The sequence below is a fragment of the Ascaphus truei genome, unplaced genomic scaffold (genome assembly GCF_040206685.1).
Source record: "Ascaphus truei isolate aAscTru1 unplaced genomic scaffold, aAscTru1.hap1 HAP1_SCAFFOLD_1291, whole genome shotgun sequence".
Taxonomy (NCBI): Eukaryota; Metazoa; Chordata; class Amphibia; order Anura; family Ascaphidae; genus Ascaphus; species Ascaphus truei.
The window spans coordinates 82,634-97,819 of NW_027454167.1; the positions used below are offsets into that span (position 1 = coordinate 82,634).

At 48.9% G+C, this 15,186-nt stretch overlaps 1 protein-coding gene across 1 annotated transcript in view; it reads right to left on the reverse strand.

The window, feature by feature from the left end:
- LOC142475622 (collagen alpha-1(V) chain-like) overlaps window positions 1-13,219 on the reverse strand; it is a gene marked incomplete at its 3' end in the record, with an annotated part of 90,725 nt that extends 77,506 nt beyond the window's left edge. Inside the window, exon 1 of the mRNA XM_075581392.1 lies at window positions 12,922-13,219. Coding sequence (XP_075437507.1) covers window positions 12,922-13,018 — 97 coding nt within the window. The remainder of the gene's footprint in view (window positions 1-12,921) is intronic.
- Between the last annotated feature and the right edge of the window lie 1,967 nt (window positions 13,220-15,186).

Sequence of the window (15,186 nt, forward strand, 5' to 3'; positions counted from 1 at the left end):
AGTTATAGGGAGCGGTTATATGGGGTAATAGGAGTTATAGGGAGGGGTTATATGGGGTAATAGGAGGAGTTATAGGGAGCGGTTATATGGGGTAACGGGAGGAGTTATAGGGAGCGGTTATATGGGGTAATAGGAGTTATAGGGAGGGGTTATATGGGGTAATAGGAGGAGTTATAGGGAGCGGTTATATGGGGTAATAGGAGTTATAGGGAGGGGTTATATGGGGTAATAGGAGTTGTTATTGGGAGCGGTTATATGGGGTAATAGGAGTTATAGGGAGGGATTATATGGGGTAATAGGAGGAGTTATAGGGAGCGGTTATATGGGGTAACGGGAGGAGTTATAGGGAGGGGTTATATGGGGTAATAGGAGGAGTTATAGGGAGAGGTTATATGGGGTAATAGGAGGAGTTATAGGGAGAGGTTATATGGGGTAATAGGAAGGGTTATTGGGAGAGGTTATATGGGGTAATAGGAGGAGTTATAGGGAGAGGTTATATGGGGTAATAGGAGGAGTTATAGGGAGAGGTTATATGGGGTAATAGGAAGGGTTATTGGGAGAGGTTATATGGGGTAATAGGAGTTATAGGGAGGGGTTATATCGGGTAATAGGAGGGGTTATAGGGAGGGGATATATGGGGTAATAGGAGGAGTTATAGGGAGTGGTTATATGGGGTAATAGGAGGAGTTATAGGGAGCGGTTATATGGGATAATAGGAGGAGTTATAGGGAGCGGTTATATGGAGTAAATAGGAGGAGTTTTAGGGAGCGGTTATATGGGGTGATTGGAGGAGTTATAGGGAGAGATTATATGGGGTAAAAGGAGGAGTTATAGGGAGAGGTTATATAGGGTAATAGGAGTTATAGGGAGGGTTTATATGGGGTAATTGGAAGAGTTATAGGGAGCGGTTATATAGGGTAATAGGAGGAGAGAGAGAGAGACAGAGAAAGAAAGGCTGCAAGTTAAATATCACGTCCAGAATTGCTATTTGTCCGTAGGAGACGGAATAAAACAGAGAATAATCTGCTCATTATACTTTGTGTAAATGGAAACACTTTCAAACCAGCAAAAACCCCACAGGAATTTCCCTGACGTCCGAAACTCTGCATTTCTCTCCCGTCATCCGCCTGACTCCTATATGTGCTTATATCTCATCCGCCTGACTCCTATATGTGCTTATATCTCATCCGCCTGACTCCTATATGTGCTTACATCTCATACGCCTGACTCCTATATGTGCTTATATCTCATCCACCTGACTCCTATATGTGCTTATATCTCATCCGCCTGACACCTATATCTGCATATATCTCATCCGCCTGACTCCTATATGTGCTTATATCTCATCTGCCTGACACCTATATCTGCATATATCTCATCCGCCTGACTCCTATATGTGCTTACATCTCATCCGCCTGACTCCTATATGTGCTTATATCTCATCCGCCTGACTCCTATATGTGCTTATATCTCATCTGACTGACTCCTATATGTGCTTATATCTCATCCGCCTGACTCCTATATGTGCTTATATCTCATCCGCCTGACTCCTATATGTGCTTATATCTCATCCGCCTGACTCCTACTGTATATGTGCTTATATCTCATCCGCCTGACTCCTATATGTGCTTATATCTCATCCGCCTGACTCCTATATGTGCTTACATCTCATCCGCCTGACTCCTATATCTGCATATATCTCATCCGACTGACACCTATATCTGCTTCTATCTCATCCGCCTGACTCCTATATCTGCATATATCTCATCCGACTGACACCTATATCTGCTCCTCTCTCATCCGCCTGACAACTACAGTGATGTGAAAAACTAAGTACACCCTTACTGCTTCCGTAGGAATTAAGATGCTAAGTAGCAGACAGGTGCTGCCAATCAAATGCCCTTGATTAATTGATTATCAGCAAGTGTGACCACCTCTATAAAAGCCGCAGTTTTAGCAGTTTGCTGGTCTGGAGCATTCAGGTGTGTGTTAACACAATGCCAAGGAGGAAAGACATCAGCAATGATCTTAGAGAAGCAATTGTTGCTGCCCATCAATCTGGGAAGGGTTATAAGGCCATTTCCAAACAATTTAAAGTCCATCATTCTACAGTGAGAAAGATTATTCAAAAGTGGAAAACATTCAAGACAGTTGCCAATCTTCCCAGGAGTGGACGTCCCAGCAAATTCACCCCAAGGTCAGACCGTGCAATGCTCAGAGAATTTAAAAAAAAAACAATTGTTACATCTCAGACTCTACAGGCCTCAGTTAGCATGTTAAATGTTAAAGTTCATGACAGTACAATTAGAAAAAGACTGAACAAGTATGGTTTGTTTGGAAGGGTTGCCAGGAGAAAGCCTCTTCTCTCTAAAAAGAACATGGCAGAACGACTTAGGTTTGCAAAGTTGCATCTGAACAAACCACAAGACTTCTGGAACAATGTCCTTTGGACAGACGAGACCAAAGTGGAGATGTTTGGCCATAATGCACAGCGCCACTTTTGACGAAAACCAAACACAGCATATCAGCACAAACACCTCATACCAACTGTCAAGCACGGTGGTGGAGGGGTGATTATTTGTGCTCGTTTTGCAGCCAAAGGACCTGGGAACCTTGCAGTCATTGAGTCGACCATGAACTCCTCTGTATACCAAAGTATTCTTGAGTCAAATGTGAGGCCATCTGTCCGACAGCTAAAGCTTGGCCAAAATTGGGTCATGTAATAGGATAATGGTCCCAAGCACACCAGCAAATCTACAACAGAATGACTTAAAAAGAAAAGAATCGAGGTGTTGCAATGGCCCAGTCAAAGTCCAGACCTCAACCTGATTGAAATGCTGTGGTTGGACCTTAAGAGAGCTGTGCATAAACAAATGCCCACAAACCTCAATGAACTGAAGCAACATTGTAAAGAAGAGTGGGCCAAAATTCCTCCACACCGATGTGAGAGACTGATAAAGTCATACAGAAAACGATTACTTCAAGTTATTGCTGCTAAAGGTGGTTCTACAAACTATTGAATCATAAGGTGTACTTAGTTTTTCACACGTGGCTTCTCCATTTTGGCTTTATTTGTGAAAAATAAATCATCACACAGTGTAATATGTCATGTACACACACACACACACGGTGTAATATGTCATGTGTTGTTGTTCATCAGAGGTTGTATTTACCTAATTTTAAGACCTGCTAAGGAACAGATGATTGTTGTTATGCCCTGATAAGTAAAACCATGGAATTCAAAGAGGGTGTACTTTCTTTTTCACTCAAATGTATATCTGCTTATATCTCATCCACCTGACTCCTATATCTGCTCCTATCTTATCTGCCTGACACCTATATCTGCTTCTATCTCATCCGGCTGACACCTATATCTGCTTCAATCTCATCTGCCTGACACCTATATCTGCTTCTCTCTCATCCACCTGACTCCTATATCTGCTTCTCTCTCATCCGCCTGACTCCTATATCTGCTCCTATCTCATCTGCCTGACACCTATATCTGCTCCTATCTTATCCGCCTGACACCTATATCTGCTTCTCTCTCATCCACCTGACACCTATATCTGCTTATATCTCATCCGCCTGACACCTATATCTGCTTCTCTCTCATCCGCCTGACACCTATATCTGCTCCTATCTCATCTGCCTGACTCCTATATATGCTTATATCTCATCCGCCTGACTCCTATATCTGCTCCTATCTCATCCGCCTGACACCTATATCTGCTTCAATCTCATCCGCCTGACACCTATATCTGCTCCTATCTTATCTGCCTGACTCCTATATCTGCTTCTATCTCATCCGGCTGACACCTATATCTGCTTCTCTCTCATCCGCCTGACACCTATATCTGCTTCTATCTCATCCGCCTGACTCCTATATCTGCTCCTATCTCATCCGCCTGACACCTATATCTGCTTCAATCTCATCCGCCTGACACCTATATCTGCTCCTATCTTATCTGCCTGACTCCTATATCTGCTCCTATCTCATCCGCCTGACACCTATATCTGCTTATATCTCATCCACCTGACTCCTATATCTGCTTCTATCTCATCTGCCTGACACCTATATCTGCTCCTATCTTATCCGCCTGACTCCTATATCGGCTTCTATCTCATCCGCCTGACACCTATATCTGCTCCTATCTTATCCGCCTGACACCTATATCTGCTTATTTCTCATCCGCCTGACACCTATATCTGCTTCTCTCTCATCCGCCTGACACCTATATCTGCTTATATCTCATCCGCCTGACACCTATATCTGCTTCTATCTCATCCGCCTGACACCTATATCTGCTTCTCTCTCATCCGCCTGACACCTATATCTGCTTCTCTCTCATCCGCCTGACACCTATATCTGCTTCTCTCTCATCCGCCTGACACCTATATCTGCTTCTCTCTCATCCGCCTGACACCTATATCTGCTTATATCTCATCCGCCTGACACCTATATCTGCTTCTATCTCATCCGCCTGACACCTATATCTGCTCCTATCTCATCCGCCTGACACCTATATCTGCTCCTATCTCATCCGCCTGACACCTATATCTGCTCCTATCTCATCAGTAATAGCTCCTATTGCCCCGTACAATCAGTCCCTATAACCCCTCCTATTACTCCAAATAACCCCTTCCTATAACTCGTCCTGTCACCTCATCTTAGCTGGATCACTATCCCGAACTGTCACCTCATGTCAACTGGATCACTATCCCGAACTGTCACCTCATGTCAACTGGATCACTATCCCGAACTGTCACCTCATCTCAACTGGATCACTATCCCAAACTGTCACCTCATGTCAACTGGATCACTATCCCGAACTGTCACCTCATCTCAACTGGATCACTATCCCAAACTGTCACCTCGTCTCAACTGGATCACTATCCCGAACTGTCACCTCATCTCAACTGGATCACTATCCCAAACTGTCACCTCATCTCAACTGGATCACTATCCCAAACTGTCACCTCATGTCAACTGGATCACTATCCCAAACTGTAACCTCATCTCAACTGGATCACTATCCCAAACTGTCACCTCATCTCAACTGGATCACTATCCCGAACTGTCACCTCATCTCAACTGGATCACTATCCCAAACTGTCACCTCATCTCAACTGGATCACTATCCCGAACTGTCACCTCATCTCAACTGGATCACTATCCCAAACTGTCACCTCATCTCAACTGGATCACTACCCCGAACTGTAACCTCATCTCAACTGGATCACTATCCCGAACTGTCACCTCATGTCAACTGGATCACTATCCCGAACTGTCACCTCATCTCAACTGGATCACTATCCCGAACTGTCACCTCATCTCAACTGGATCACTATCCCAAACTGTCACCTCATCTCAACTGGATCACTATCCCGAACTGTCACCTCATCTCAACTGGATCACTATCCCAAACTGTCACCTCATCTCAACTGGATCACTATCCCGAACTGTCACCTCATCTCAACTGGATCACTATCCCAAACTGTCACCTCATCTCAACTGGATCACTATCCCGAACTGTCACCTCATCTCAACTGGATCACTATCCCGAACTGTCACCTCATCTCAGCTGGATCACTATCCCGAACTGTCACCTCATGTCAACTGGATCACTATCCCAAACTGTCACCTCATGTCAACTGGATCACTATCCCGACCTGTCACCTCATCTCAACTGGATCACTATCCCGAACTGTCACCTCATCTCAACTGGATTACTATACCAAACTGTCACCTCATCTCAACTCGATCACTATCCCGAACTGTCACCTCATGTCAACTGGATCACTATCTCGAACTGTCACCTTATCTCAACTGGATCACTATCCCGAATTGTCACCTCATCTCAACTGGATCACTATCCCAAACTGTCACCTCATCTCAACTGGATCACTATCCCGAACTGTCACCTCATCTCAACTGGATCACTATCCCAAACTGTCACCTCATCTCAACTCGATCACTATCCCGAACTGTCACCTCATGTCAACTGGATCACTATCCCGAACTGTCACCTTATCTCAACTGATCACTATCCCGAACTGTCACATTATCTCAACTGGATCACTATCCCGAACTGTCACCTCATCTCAACTGGATCACTATCCCGAACTGTCACCTCATCTCAACTGGATCACTATCCCAAACTGTCACCTCATCTCAACTGGATCACTATCCCGAACTGTCACCTCATCTCAACTGGATCACTATCCCAAACTGTCACCTCATCTCAACTGGATTACTATCCCGAACTGTCACCTCATCTCAACTGGATCACTATCCCAAACTGTCACCTCATCTCAACTGGATCACTATCCCGAACTGTCACCAAGTATCAAATGGATCCCTGTCCCACACAAACGGTCACCTCTTCTCAACCAGGTTACCATCTCAAACGATTCTCTTATCAGCTGGATCCCTGTCCCAAAATGTCCCCTCTTGTGTGGACGATATGGACGATATGCAGAAGATATGCAGAAGATGACATTTTGCCGGTGGGTTATTTTGGTGCTGGATGGTGAGATTTTGGATGTGTCCTGACACCTTCTCTGTGGCTGCGTCCACCCCCTTCCTGCCGGGCAGCTGCTTCACGGAAACTTCGGGAGCCCTATAAAAGTCTTCTTGTTCCACCAGCCAGTTCTGAGCTCATTAAATATATATAAATATACATATAAAAAAGAAAGAAGCGTCTGTGCGGCCAAACAATAAAATATCCTCATTGTTCCCAGTGAGGACGGGATGTCAGGGGAAAAACTGTCTAAAGGGTATTTCTCCCCCGCAGACGTGAGAATTTCTTACCTCCCGTCCCCCCCCCCCCAAAAAAAGTCCTTTCATTTAGGAGGCGATGTTTAGTCTGAGAAGAAAACAGCGCAGGAATTATCCGGGGCCCGTCAAGTAATCAGCTTCGGGATATTGGTTTCCCCCATAATAATACTTTTATAAATGACCCCCCCCCGCCCCGCCCCGCACCATACGCCTAAAATAAAGGGATATATGTTAAATACACGCACTGTATGTTACCGCGAACGTTAACCCTTTCACTTTCCGCCTCGTGTTCCGGCCCTGGAGATTTATGGGGTGGACTTAAGGGACAGGGAAGTACCCTAAGCAACCCATCCCAAATCCCCCCCCCCCCTCCTTCCTTGTCCATATCACACCCCTCGTGACAGGCACTACCCCACACACTGGAGACCCCAATAAACTCTGATCCTATTGCACGTACCCCATCTACATTAATAGGGTCACTCATCCCCCTCTTACACCATAGATTTCAATAGGGTGACCCCTCTTACACACACAATTTCCCCTATAAATGATACAACCTCGTTAACACACATCAGCCCCCCATTGTTACAGGGTCACCCTCTTAGCGCACATTTGCCCTGTAGATTTTATTAGGGTCACCCTCTTAGCGCACATTTGCCCTGTAGATTTTAATAGGGTCACCCTCTTAACACACATCAGTTGCCCCCATAAACACTAATGGGGGGGGGGGGCATCCTTTTAATATTCAGGGTCACTCTCTTACATACAACAATTATCCTGTAGACGCCCATTAGGGTCACCCTCCGTTTCCCCCACAAACTACAATAAGCTCGCTCTCTAAAAGGGTGAGTGTCCCTATTTAGCATACCTGTTTCCCCCATAAATGTCCCTGGTATCCCCCTCCTATAAACCCCTATACATATCAATTGGACCTCCCCTATTGCACAAAACGCTCGCCCCCTATAGATTTTAACAGGATCAGCTGTCCCTACAGACATTCCTAGGATCCCCCATATAAGAAATAGGGTCAGGTTTAGGGGCAGGATGAGAGGATGGGGATCCCCTCATATAAGAATTAGGGTCAGGTTTAGGGGCAGGTGAGGAGGTAGCAGATCAGCGGGATGAAGGAGTTCAGGTAAGTGTGGTTCACGGGGTGTGGGTGTAACGTGTGGGGCACGGGGTGTGGGTGTAACGTGTGGGGCACGGGGTGTGGGTGTAACGTGTGGGGCACGGGGTGTGGGTGTAACGTGTGGGGCACGGGGTGTGGGTGTAACGTCTGGGGCACGGGGTGAGGGTGTAACGTGTGGGGCACGGGGTGTGGGTGAAACGTGTGGGGCACGGGTGTGGGTGTAACGTGTGGTGTACGGGGTGTGGGTGTAACGTGTGGGGCACGGGGTGTGGGTGTAACGTGTGGGGCACGGGGTGTGGGTGTAACGTGTGGGGCACGGGGTGTGGGTGTAACGTCTGGGGCACGGGGTGTGGGTGTAACGTGTGGGGCACGGGGTGTGGGTGTAACGTGTGGGGCACGGGGTGTGGGTGTAACGTGTGGGGCACGGGGTGTGGGTGTAACGTGTGGGGCACGGGGTGTGGGTGTAACGTGTGGTGTACGGGGTGTGGGTGTAACGTCTCGTCCCTCCATGTAACCTGTACCTGAGCTCCCTGTGTGCCTGCTGCCCCTGCTCACCCACACACTGCTGTATACACACACACCCCGCTGTATACACACACACACACTGCTGTATACACCCCCCCCCCTGCTGTATATCTATATATATACAAATATATTCAGGGACAATACAAGGAGCTTTCAAAAGAACTATTCATCCCACGGGCAGTACAAAGGACTCGGGGCCATCCCTTAAGGTTGGAGGAAAGGAGATTTCACCAGCAACAAAGGAAAGGGTTCTTTACAGTAAGGACAGTTACAGTGTGGAATTCATTACCCATGGAGACTGTGATGGCAGATACAATAGATGTGTTCAAAAAAAGTTTGGACATCTTTTTAGATGGGAAAGGTATACAGGGATATACCTAATAAGTACTCATGGGAAGGATGTTGATCCAGGGATTAATCCGATTGCCAATTCTTGGAGTCAGGAAGGAATTTATTTTTCCCCTTATGAGATATCATTGGATGATATGACACTGGGGTTTTGTGTTTGCCTTCATCTGATCAATAAGTAAGTAAAGATATAGGATAAAGTATCTGTTGTCTAAATTTAGCATAGGTTGAACTTGATGGACGTACGTCTTTTTTCAACCTAATCTACTATGTAACTATGTAACTATGTAACTATGTATACACACACACACACACACCGCTGTATACACACACACACCGCTGTATACACACACACACCGCTGTATACACACACACACCGCTGTATATACACAACACACACACTGCTGTATACACACACACTGCTGTATACACACACACACAGCTTAATCAACACACATTCATACACTGCTGTATATACACACATACACTGCTGTATATACACACACATACACTGCTGTATATACACTCACTCATATATTGCTTTATCAACACACACTCATACACTGCTGTATATACACACACACATTAACACACTCACACCATCAGCTGTGCACACTTAGGGTTGCCAGGTGTCCGGTATTGAACGGGACTGTCCTGTATTTGGACACACTGTCCAGTAAAACATGAGAGGTGCTGTAATACTGCACATGTATGTGCATACCGGTATCACCTCCCTGCACATGTATGTGCATACCGGTATTACCTCCCTGCACATGTATGTGCATACCGGTATTACCTCCCTGCACATGTATGTGCATACCGGTATTACCTCCCTGCACATGTATGTGCATACCGGTATTACCTCCCTGCACATGTATGTGCATACCGGTATTACCTCCCTGCACATGTATGTGCATACCGGTATCACCTCCCTGCACATGTATGTGCATACCGGTATTACCTCCCTGCACATGTATGTGCATACCGGTATCACCTCCCTGCACATGTATGTGCATACCGGTATTACCTCCCTGCACATGTATGTGCATACCGGTATCACCTCCCTGCACATGTATGTGCATACCGGTATTACCTCCCTGCACATGTATGTGCATACCGGTATTACCTCCCTGCACATGTATGTGCATACCGGTATTACCTCCCTGCACATAGCGGTATTACCTCCCTGCACATAGTGACCTGACGACCTTTCACCATTGAGTCCAGTATTTTCGGAGAAGCCGCCTGGCGCCCTATGCACAGCACACAGACAGGTGTGCAGCTTTGTGTGTGTACGTCACATTTCTGCGTGCAATTCTGCAGTGTATACACAGTATATATTTATAGGAGATACAGTAAGGTTCAGATAAAGGGGTCCATGCAAGTTCATGTAAACGTACTTATCCTATATATATCCTATATATATCCTATATATATGTCCTATATATATCCTATATTAGTATTTATCGCGTGTCATTTTGTGAGGGGACTGTATTGTGAAGGAGGGATGTGTGCGCACGTTGTGTAGTAGGGATGTGTGTGTGTGTTGTGTAGTAGGGAAGTGTGTGCGCTGTGTAGTAGGGATGTGTGTGTGCGTGTGTAGTAGGGATGTGCGTTGTGAAGTAGGGATGTGCGTTGTGTAGTAGGGATGTGCATTGTGTAGTAGGGATGTGCATTGTGTAGTAGGGATGTGCGTTGTGTAGTAGGGATGTGCGTTGTGTAGTAGGGATGTGCATTGTGTAGTAGGGATGTGTGTGTGCGTTGTGTAGTAGGGATGTGCATTGTGTAGTAGGGATGTGCGTTGTGTAGTAGGGATGTGTGTGTGCGTTGTGTAGTAGGGATGTGTGTGTGCGTTGTGTAGTAGGGATGTGCGTTGTGTAGTAGGGATGTGTGTGTGCATTGTGTAGTAGGGATGTGTGTGTGCGTTGTGTAGTAGGGATGTGTGTGTGCGTTGTGTAGTAAGGATGTGCGTTGTGTAGTAGGGATGTGCGTTGTGTATTAGGGATGTGTGTTGTGTATTTGGGATGTGCGTTGTGTATTAGGGATGTGCTTTGTGTATTAGGGATGTGCGTTGTGTAGTAGGGATGTGTGTGTGTGTGCGATGTGTAGTAGAGGTGTGCGTTGTGTAGTAGGGATGTGCGTTGTGTATTAGGGATGTGTGTTGTGTATTTGGGATGTGCGTTGTGTAGTAGGGATGTGCGTTGTGTAGTAGGGATGTGCGTTGTCTATTAGGGATGTGCGTTGTGTATTAGGGATGTGCGTTGTGTAGTAGGGATGTGCGTTGTATAGTAGGGATGTGTGTGTCCCTCCCGTCACATTGGAATGTCAACGGCATCCTGAGATTCCGACTCTCTCTGACATCCCTAACCCTAATAATCTGCACCCCCTAATAATCTGCATCCCCCTAATAATCTGCATCCCCCTAATAATCTGCATCCCCCCTAATAATCTGCATCCCCCTAATAATATGTATCTCCCCTAATAATCTGTATCCCCCCTAATAATCTGCATCCCCCATAATACTCTGCATCCCCCATAATAATCTGCATCCCCCTTAATAATATGCATCCCCCCAATAATCTGCAGCCCCCCCTAGAAACAGGAGCCCCAGACATTCCGTGCTGGCCCTAATAATCTGCAACCCCCCTAGAAACAGGAGCCCCAATAATCTGTAGCTGCCCTTAGAACCTTAGCCAAAGCCGACAAATTCTTGGCTGCACCCCCGAAATCCTGCAGCCACCCTAAAAACAGGGACCCCAGGGCAATCTGCTATATTTTTGAAACCCCACAAACATACTGGGTTCTCACAGGCCCCTCCCCCCACCCCAATAACGCCATCTCAAATATACAACAAGAAGCCTCAGGCACTGCAGGTGTTACAGACCCATCGTAACAGTCCAGCTGGATCCCCAACACCCAATTTCCAGCTCTGTCACTATCTGTCCCCGGTCCTCAATGCTACGTGCCTCTCTCAGGGTGTCCCTGGCTGCCTGCTACCACAGATTGGGGCTGCCTGTCATGTCTCCTTTGGGTGTCCCACTTGGTGTCATCTTCCAGTGGGTGCGTCTCGGAGGTGGGATGTGGTAAATAAGTGCCCAGCTCAGCCCCACAACCTCTCCCCCAGTGGGGGCTGTGTCCCCTTCTTTGGGCGCCCTACAGGTGCGGCTGCGGACAGTTGGAAAAGTCAATTTTGTCCTAAGACCAGCACCCCATAGACTGTCACTGGGTGCCCTGCGCCTCTCACTCAGTGGGTGCTATCAATCAGTTCCTAGATCTGGGTGCCAATGTGTGCTGACAGTAAGTTCTCATCCCTTGGCACAGCGTCTCTCTCACTCTGGGTGCCCAGCACCCTCTCAGTAATTTCTCAGTCCTTGGGGCACTATCCCTCTCTTGGTGCCCAGCACCCTCTCAGTAAGTTCTCAGCCATCGGCGCGCTCTCTGGGTGCCCAGCACCCTCTCAGTAAGTTCTCAGCCCTTGGTGCCCAGCACCCTCTCAGTAAGTTCTCAGCCCTTGGGGCTCTCTCTTGGTGCCCAGCACCCTCTCAGTAAGTTCTCAGCCCTTGGGGCTCTCTCTTGGTGCCCAGCACCCTCTCAGTAAGTTCTCAGCCCTTGGGGCTCTCTCTTGGTGCCCAGCACCCTCTCAGTAAGTTCTCAGCCCTTGGGGCTCTCTCTTGGTGCCCAGCACCCTCTCAGTAAGTTCTCAGCCCTTGGGGCTCTCTCTTGGTGCCCAGCACCCTCTCAGTAAGTTCTCAGCCCTTGGGGCTCTCTCTTGGTGCCCAGCACCCTCTCAGTAAGTTCTCAGCCCTTGGGGCTCTCTCTTGGTGCCCAGCACCCTCTCATGATAGTCAGTTGGTGCTGTCAGTAAGGTTCTCATCCCTTGGCTCTCTGTACCAAGTTTGTGCATCTCTCTCTGGGTGCCCAGCACCCTCTCAGTAAGTTCTCAGCCCTTGGGGCTCTCTCTTGGTGCCCAGCACCCTCTCATGATAGTCAGTTGGTGCTGTCAGTAAGGTTCTCATCCCTTGGCTCTCTGTACCAAGTTTGTGCATCTCTCTCTGGGTGCCCAGCACCCTCTCAGTAAGGTGCTGCCAGTCAGCGCCCCGCTCGCCCAGTCCCCCCTTTGGCACAGGGTGGCCAGTCTTACCTGCTGCCTGAGTCCTTGCCACCTGCCAGAAGAGTAGCAGCACCAAGCTGCAGAGCGCGGGCACCCCGGAGAGCCGGCCTCTCCTGGGCTGCTGCATGGTGCCCGGGTACAGGGCAGAAAGGGTAGCTGCGGATCAGCAGGAGAGCGCTGCCAGGGAGCAGGGCAGGAGAGCGCTGCCAGGGAGCAGGGCAGGAGACAGGACAGGCTGCAGCTACTGGTGGGAACTCACTGCTAAGTCCATGTGCAGGCAGCCTGTGTGACAGGGAGGAGAGGGGAGGAGAGAGAGAGGAGGGGATGGGGATGGGGAGGAGAGAGAGAGGACGGGGGGACTGGGTGAGGGGAGACCCTGTGTGAGCTCTCAAACACACCCACACCCAAACTTTATCCCCTTCTCTTATTCAGCTCAAACTCTCACCCCTCTCTCTCTGTCATTCGTTAATATTCCCTCTCACTCTCTCCCATCCCCCCCTCCTCTCACTCCCTCTCTCGTTCCCTTTTTTCCTCATCTCTACCCACCCATCTATCTCCCTCTCCCCAGCACTATTTCTCTGTCTCTCATTCTCTCTCCCTTTCTCTTTCTTCCCATCCCTCCCTTCACCTTTTTCCCATTCCTATCTATCCATCCATCTGTCAATCCATCTATCCATCTATCTATCTATCTATCTATCTATCTATCTATCTATCTGTCTGTCTGTCTGTCTGTCTGCCTGTCTGTCTGTCTGTCTGTCTGTCTCCAGTATCTACCCATGTCTCTCTCCCTTTCTCCCTTCTTTCTCCGCCTAACAGAACAGCCCTATGTGAAATTCCTCAGAATCTGCCTTGTGTGGATATAAAAAGCGTTTCATTAAATTTACCAGCTGTAGCAGGAACCACAGGAGACTGTCCCTCCCCCCGCAGGGTGACACAGACAGAAGGGAGCTATGAGCCTGTCCCTCCCCCCGCAGGGTGATACAGTGACACAGACAGAAGGGAGCTATGAGTCTGTCCCTCCCCCCGCAGGGTGACACTGTGACACAGACAGAAGGGAGCTATGAGCCTGTCCCTCCCCCCGCAGGGTGATACAGTGACACAGACAGAAGGGAGCTATGAGTCTGTCCCTCCCCCCGCAGGGTGACACAGTGACACAGGCAGAAGGGAGCTATGTCCCTGTCCCTCCCCCCGCAGGGTGACACAGTGACACAGACAGAAGGGAGCTATGAGTCTGTCCCTCCCCTCGCAGGGTGACACAGTGACACAGACAGAAGGGAGCTATGAGTCTGTCCCTCCCCCCGCAGGGGTGACACAGTGACACAGACAGAAGGGAGCTATGTGCCTGTCCCTCCCCCCGCAGGGTGACACAGTGACACAGACAGAAGGGAGCTATGAGCCTGTCCCTCCCCCCGCAGGGTGACACAGTGACACAGACAGAAGGGAGCTATGAGTCTGTCCCTCCCCCCACAGGGTGACACAGACAGAAGGGAGCTATGAGTCTGTCCCCTCCCCCCGCAGGGTGACACAGACAGAAGGGAGCTTTGAGCCTGTCCCTCCCTCCGCAGGGTGACACAGTGACACAGACAGAAGGGAGCTATGAGTCTGTCCCTCCCCCCGCAGGGGTGACACAGTGACACAGGCAGAAGGGAGCTATGAGTCTGTCCCTCCCCCCCGCAGGGTGACACAGACAGAAGGGAGCTATGAGTCTGTCCCTCCCCTCGCAGGGTGACACAGTGACACAGACAGAAGGGAGCTATGAGTCTGTCCCTCCCCCGCGCAGGGTGACACAGTGATACAGACAGAAGGGAGCTATGAGTCTGTCCCTCCCCCCGCAGGGTGACACAGTGACACAGACAGAATGGAGCTATGAGTCTGTCCCTCCCCCCGCAGGGTGACACAGACAGAAGGGGAGCTATGAGTTTGTCCATCCCCCTGCAGGTTGACACAGACAGAAGGGAGCTATGAGCCTGTCCCTCCCCCCGCAGGGTGACACAGTGACACAGACAGAAGGGAGCTATGAGTCTGTCCCGCCCCCCGCAGGGTGACACAGAGAGAAGGGAGCTATGATTCTGTCCCTCCCCCCCGCAGGGTGACACAGACAGAAGGGAGCTATGAGTTTGTCCATCCCCCCACAGGGGTGACACAGACAGAAGGGAGCTATGAGCCTGTCCCTCCCCCCGCAGGGTGACACAGTGACAGACAGAAGGGAGCTATTAGTCTGTCCCTCCCCCCGCAGGGTGACACAGTGACACAGACAGAAGGGAGCTATGAGTCTGTCCCTCCCCTGCAGGGTGA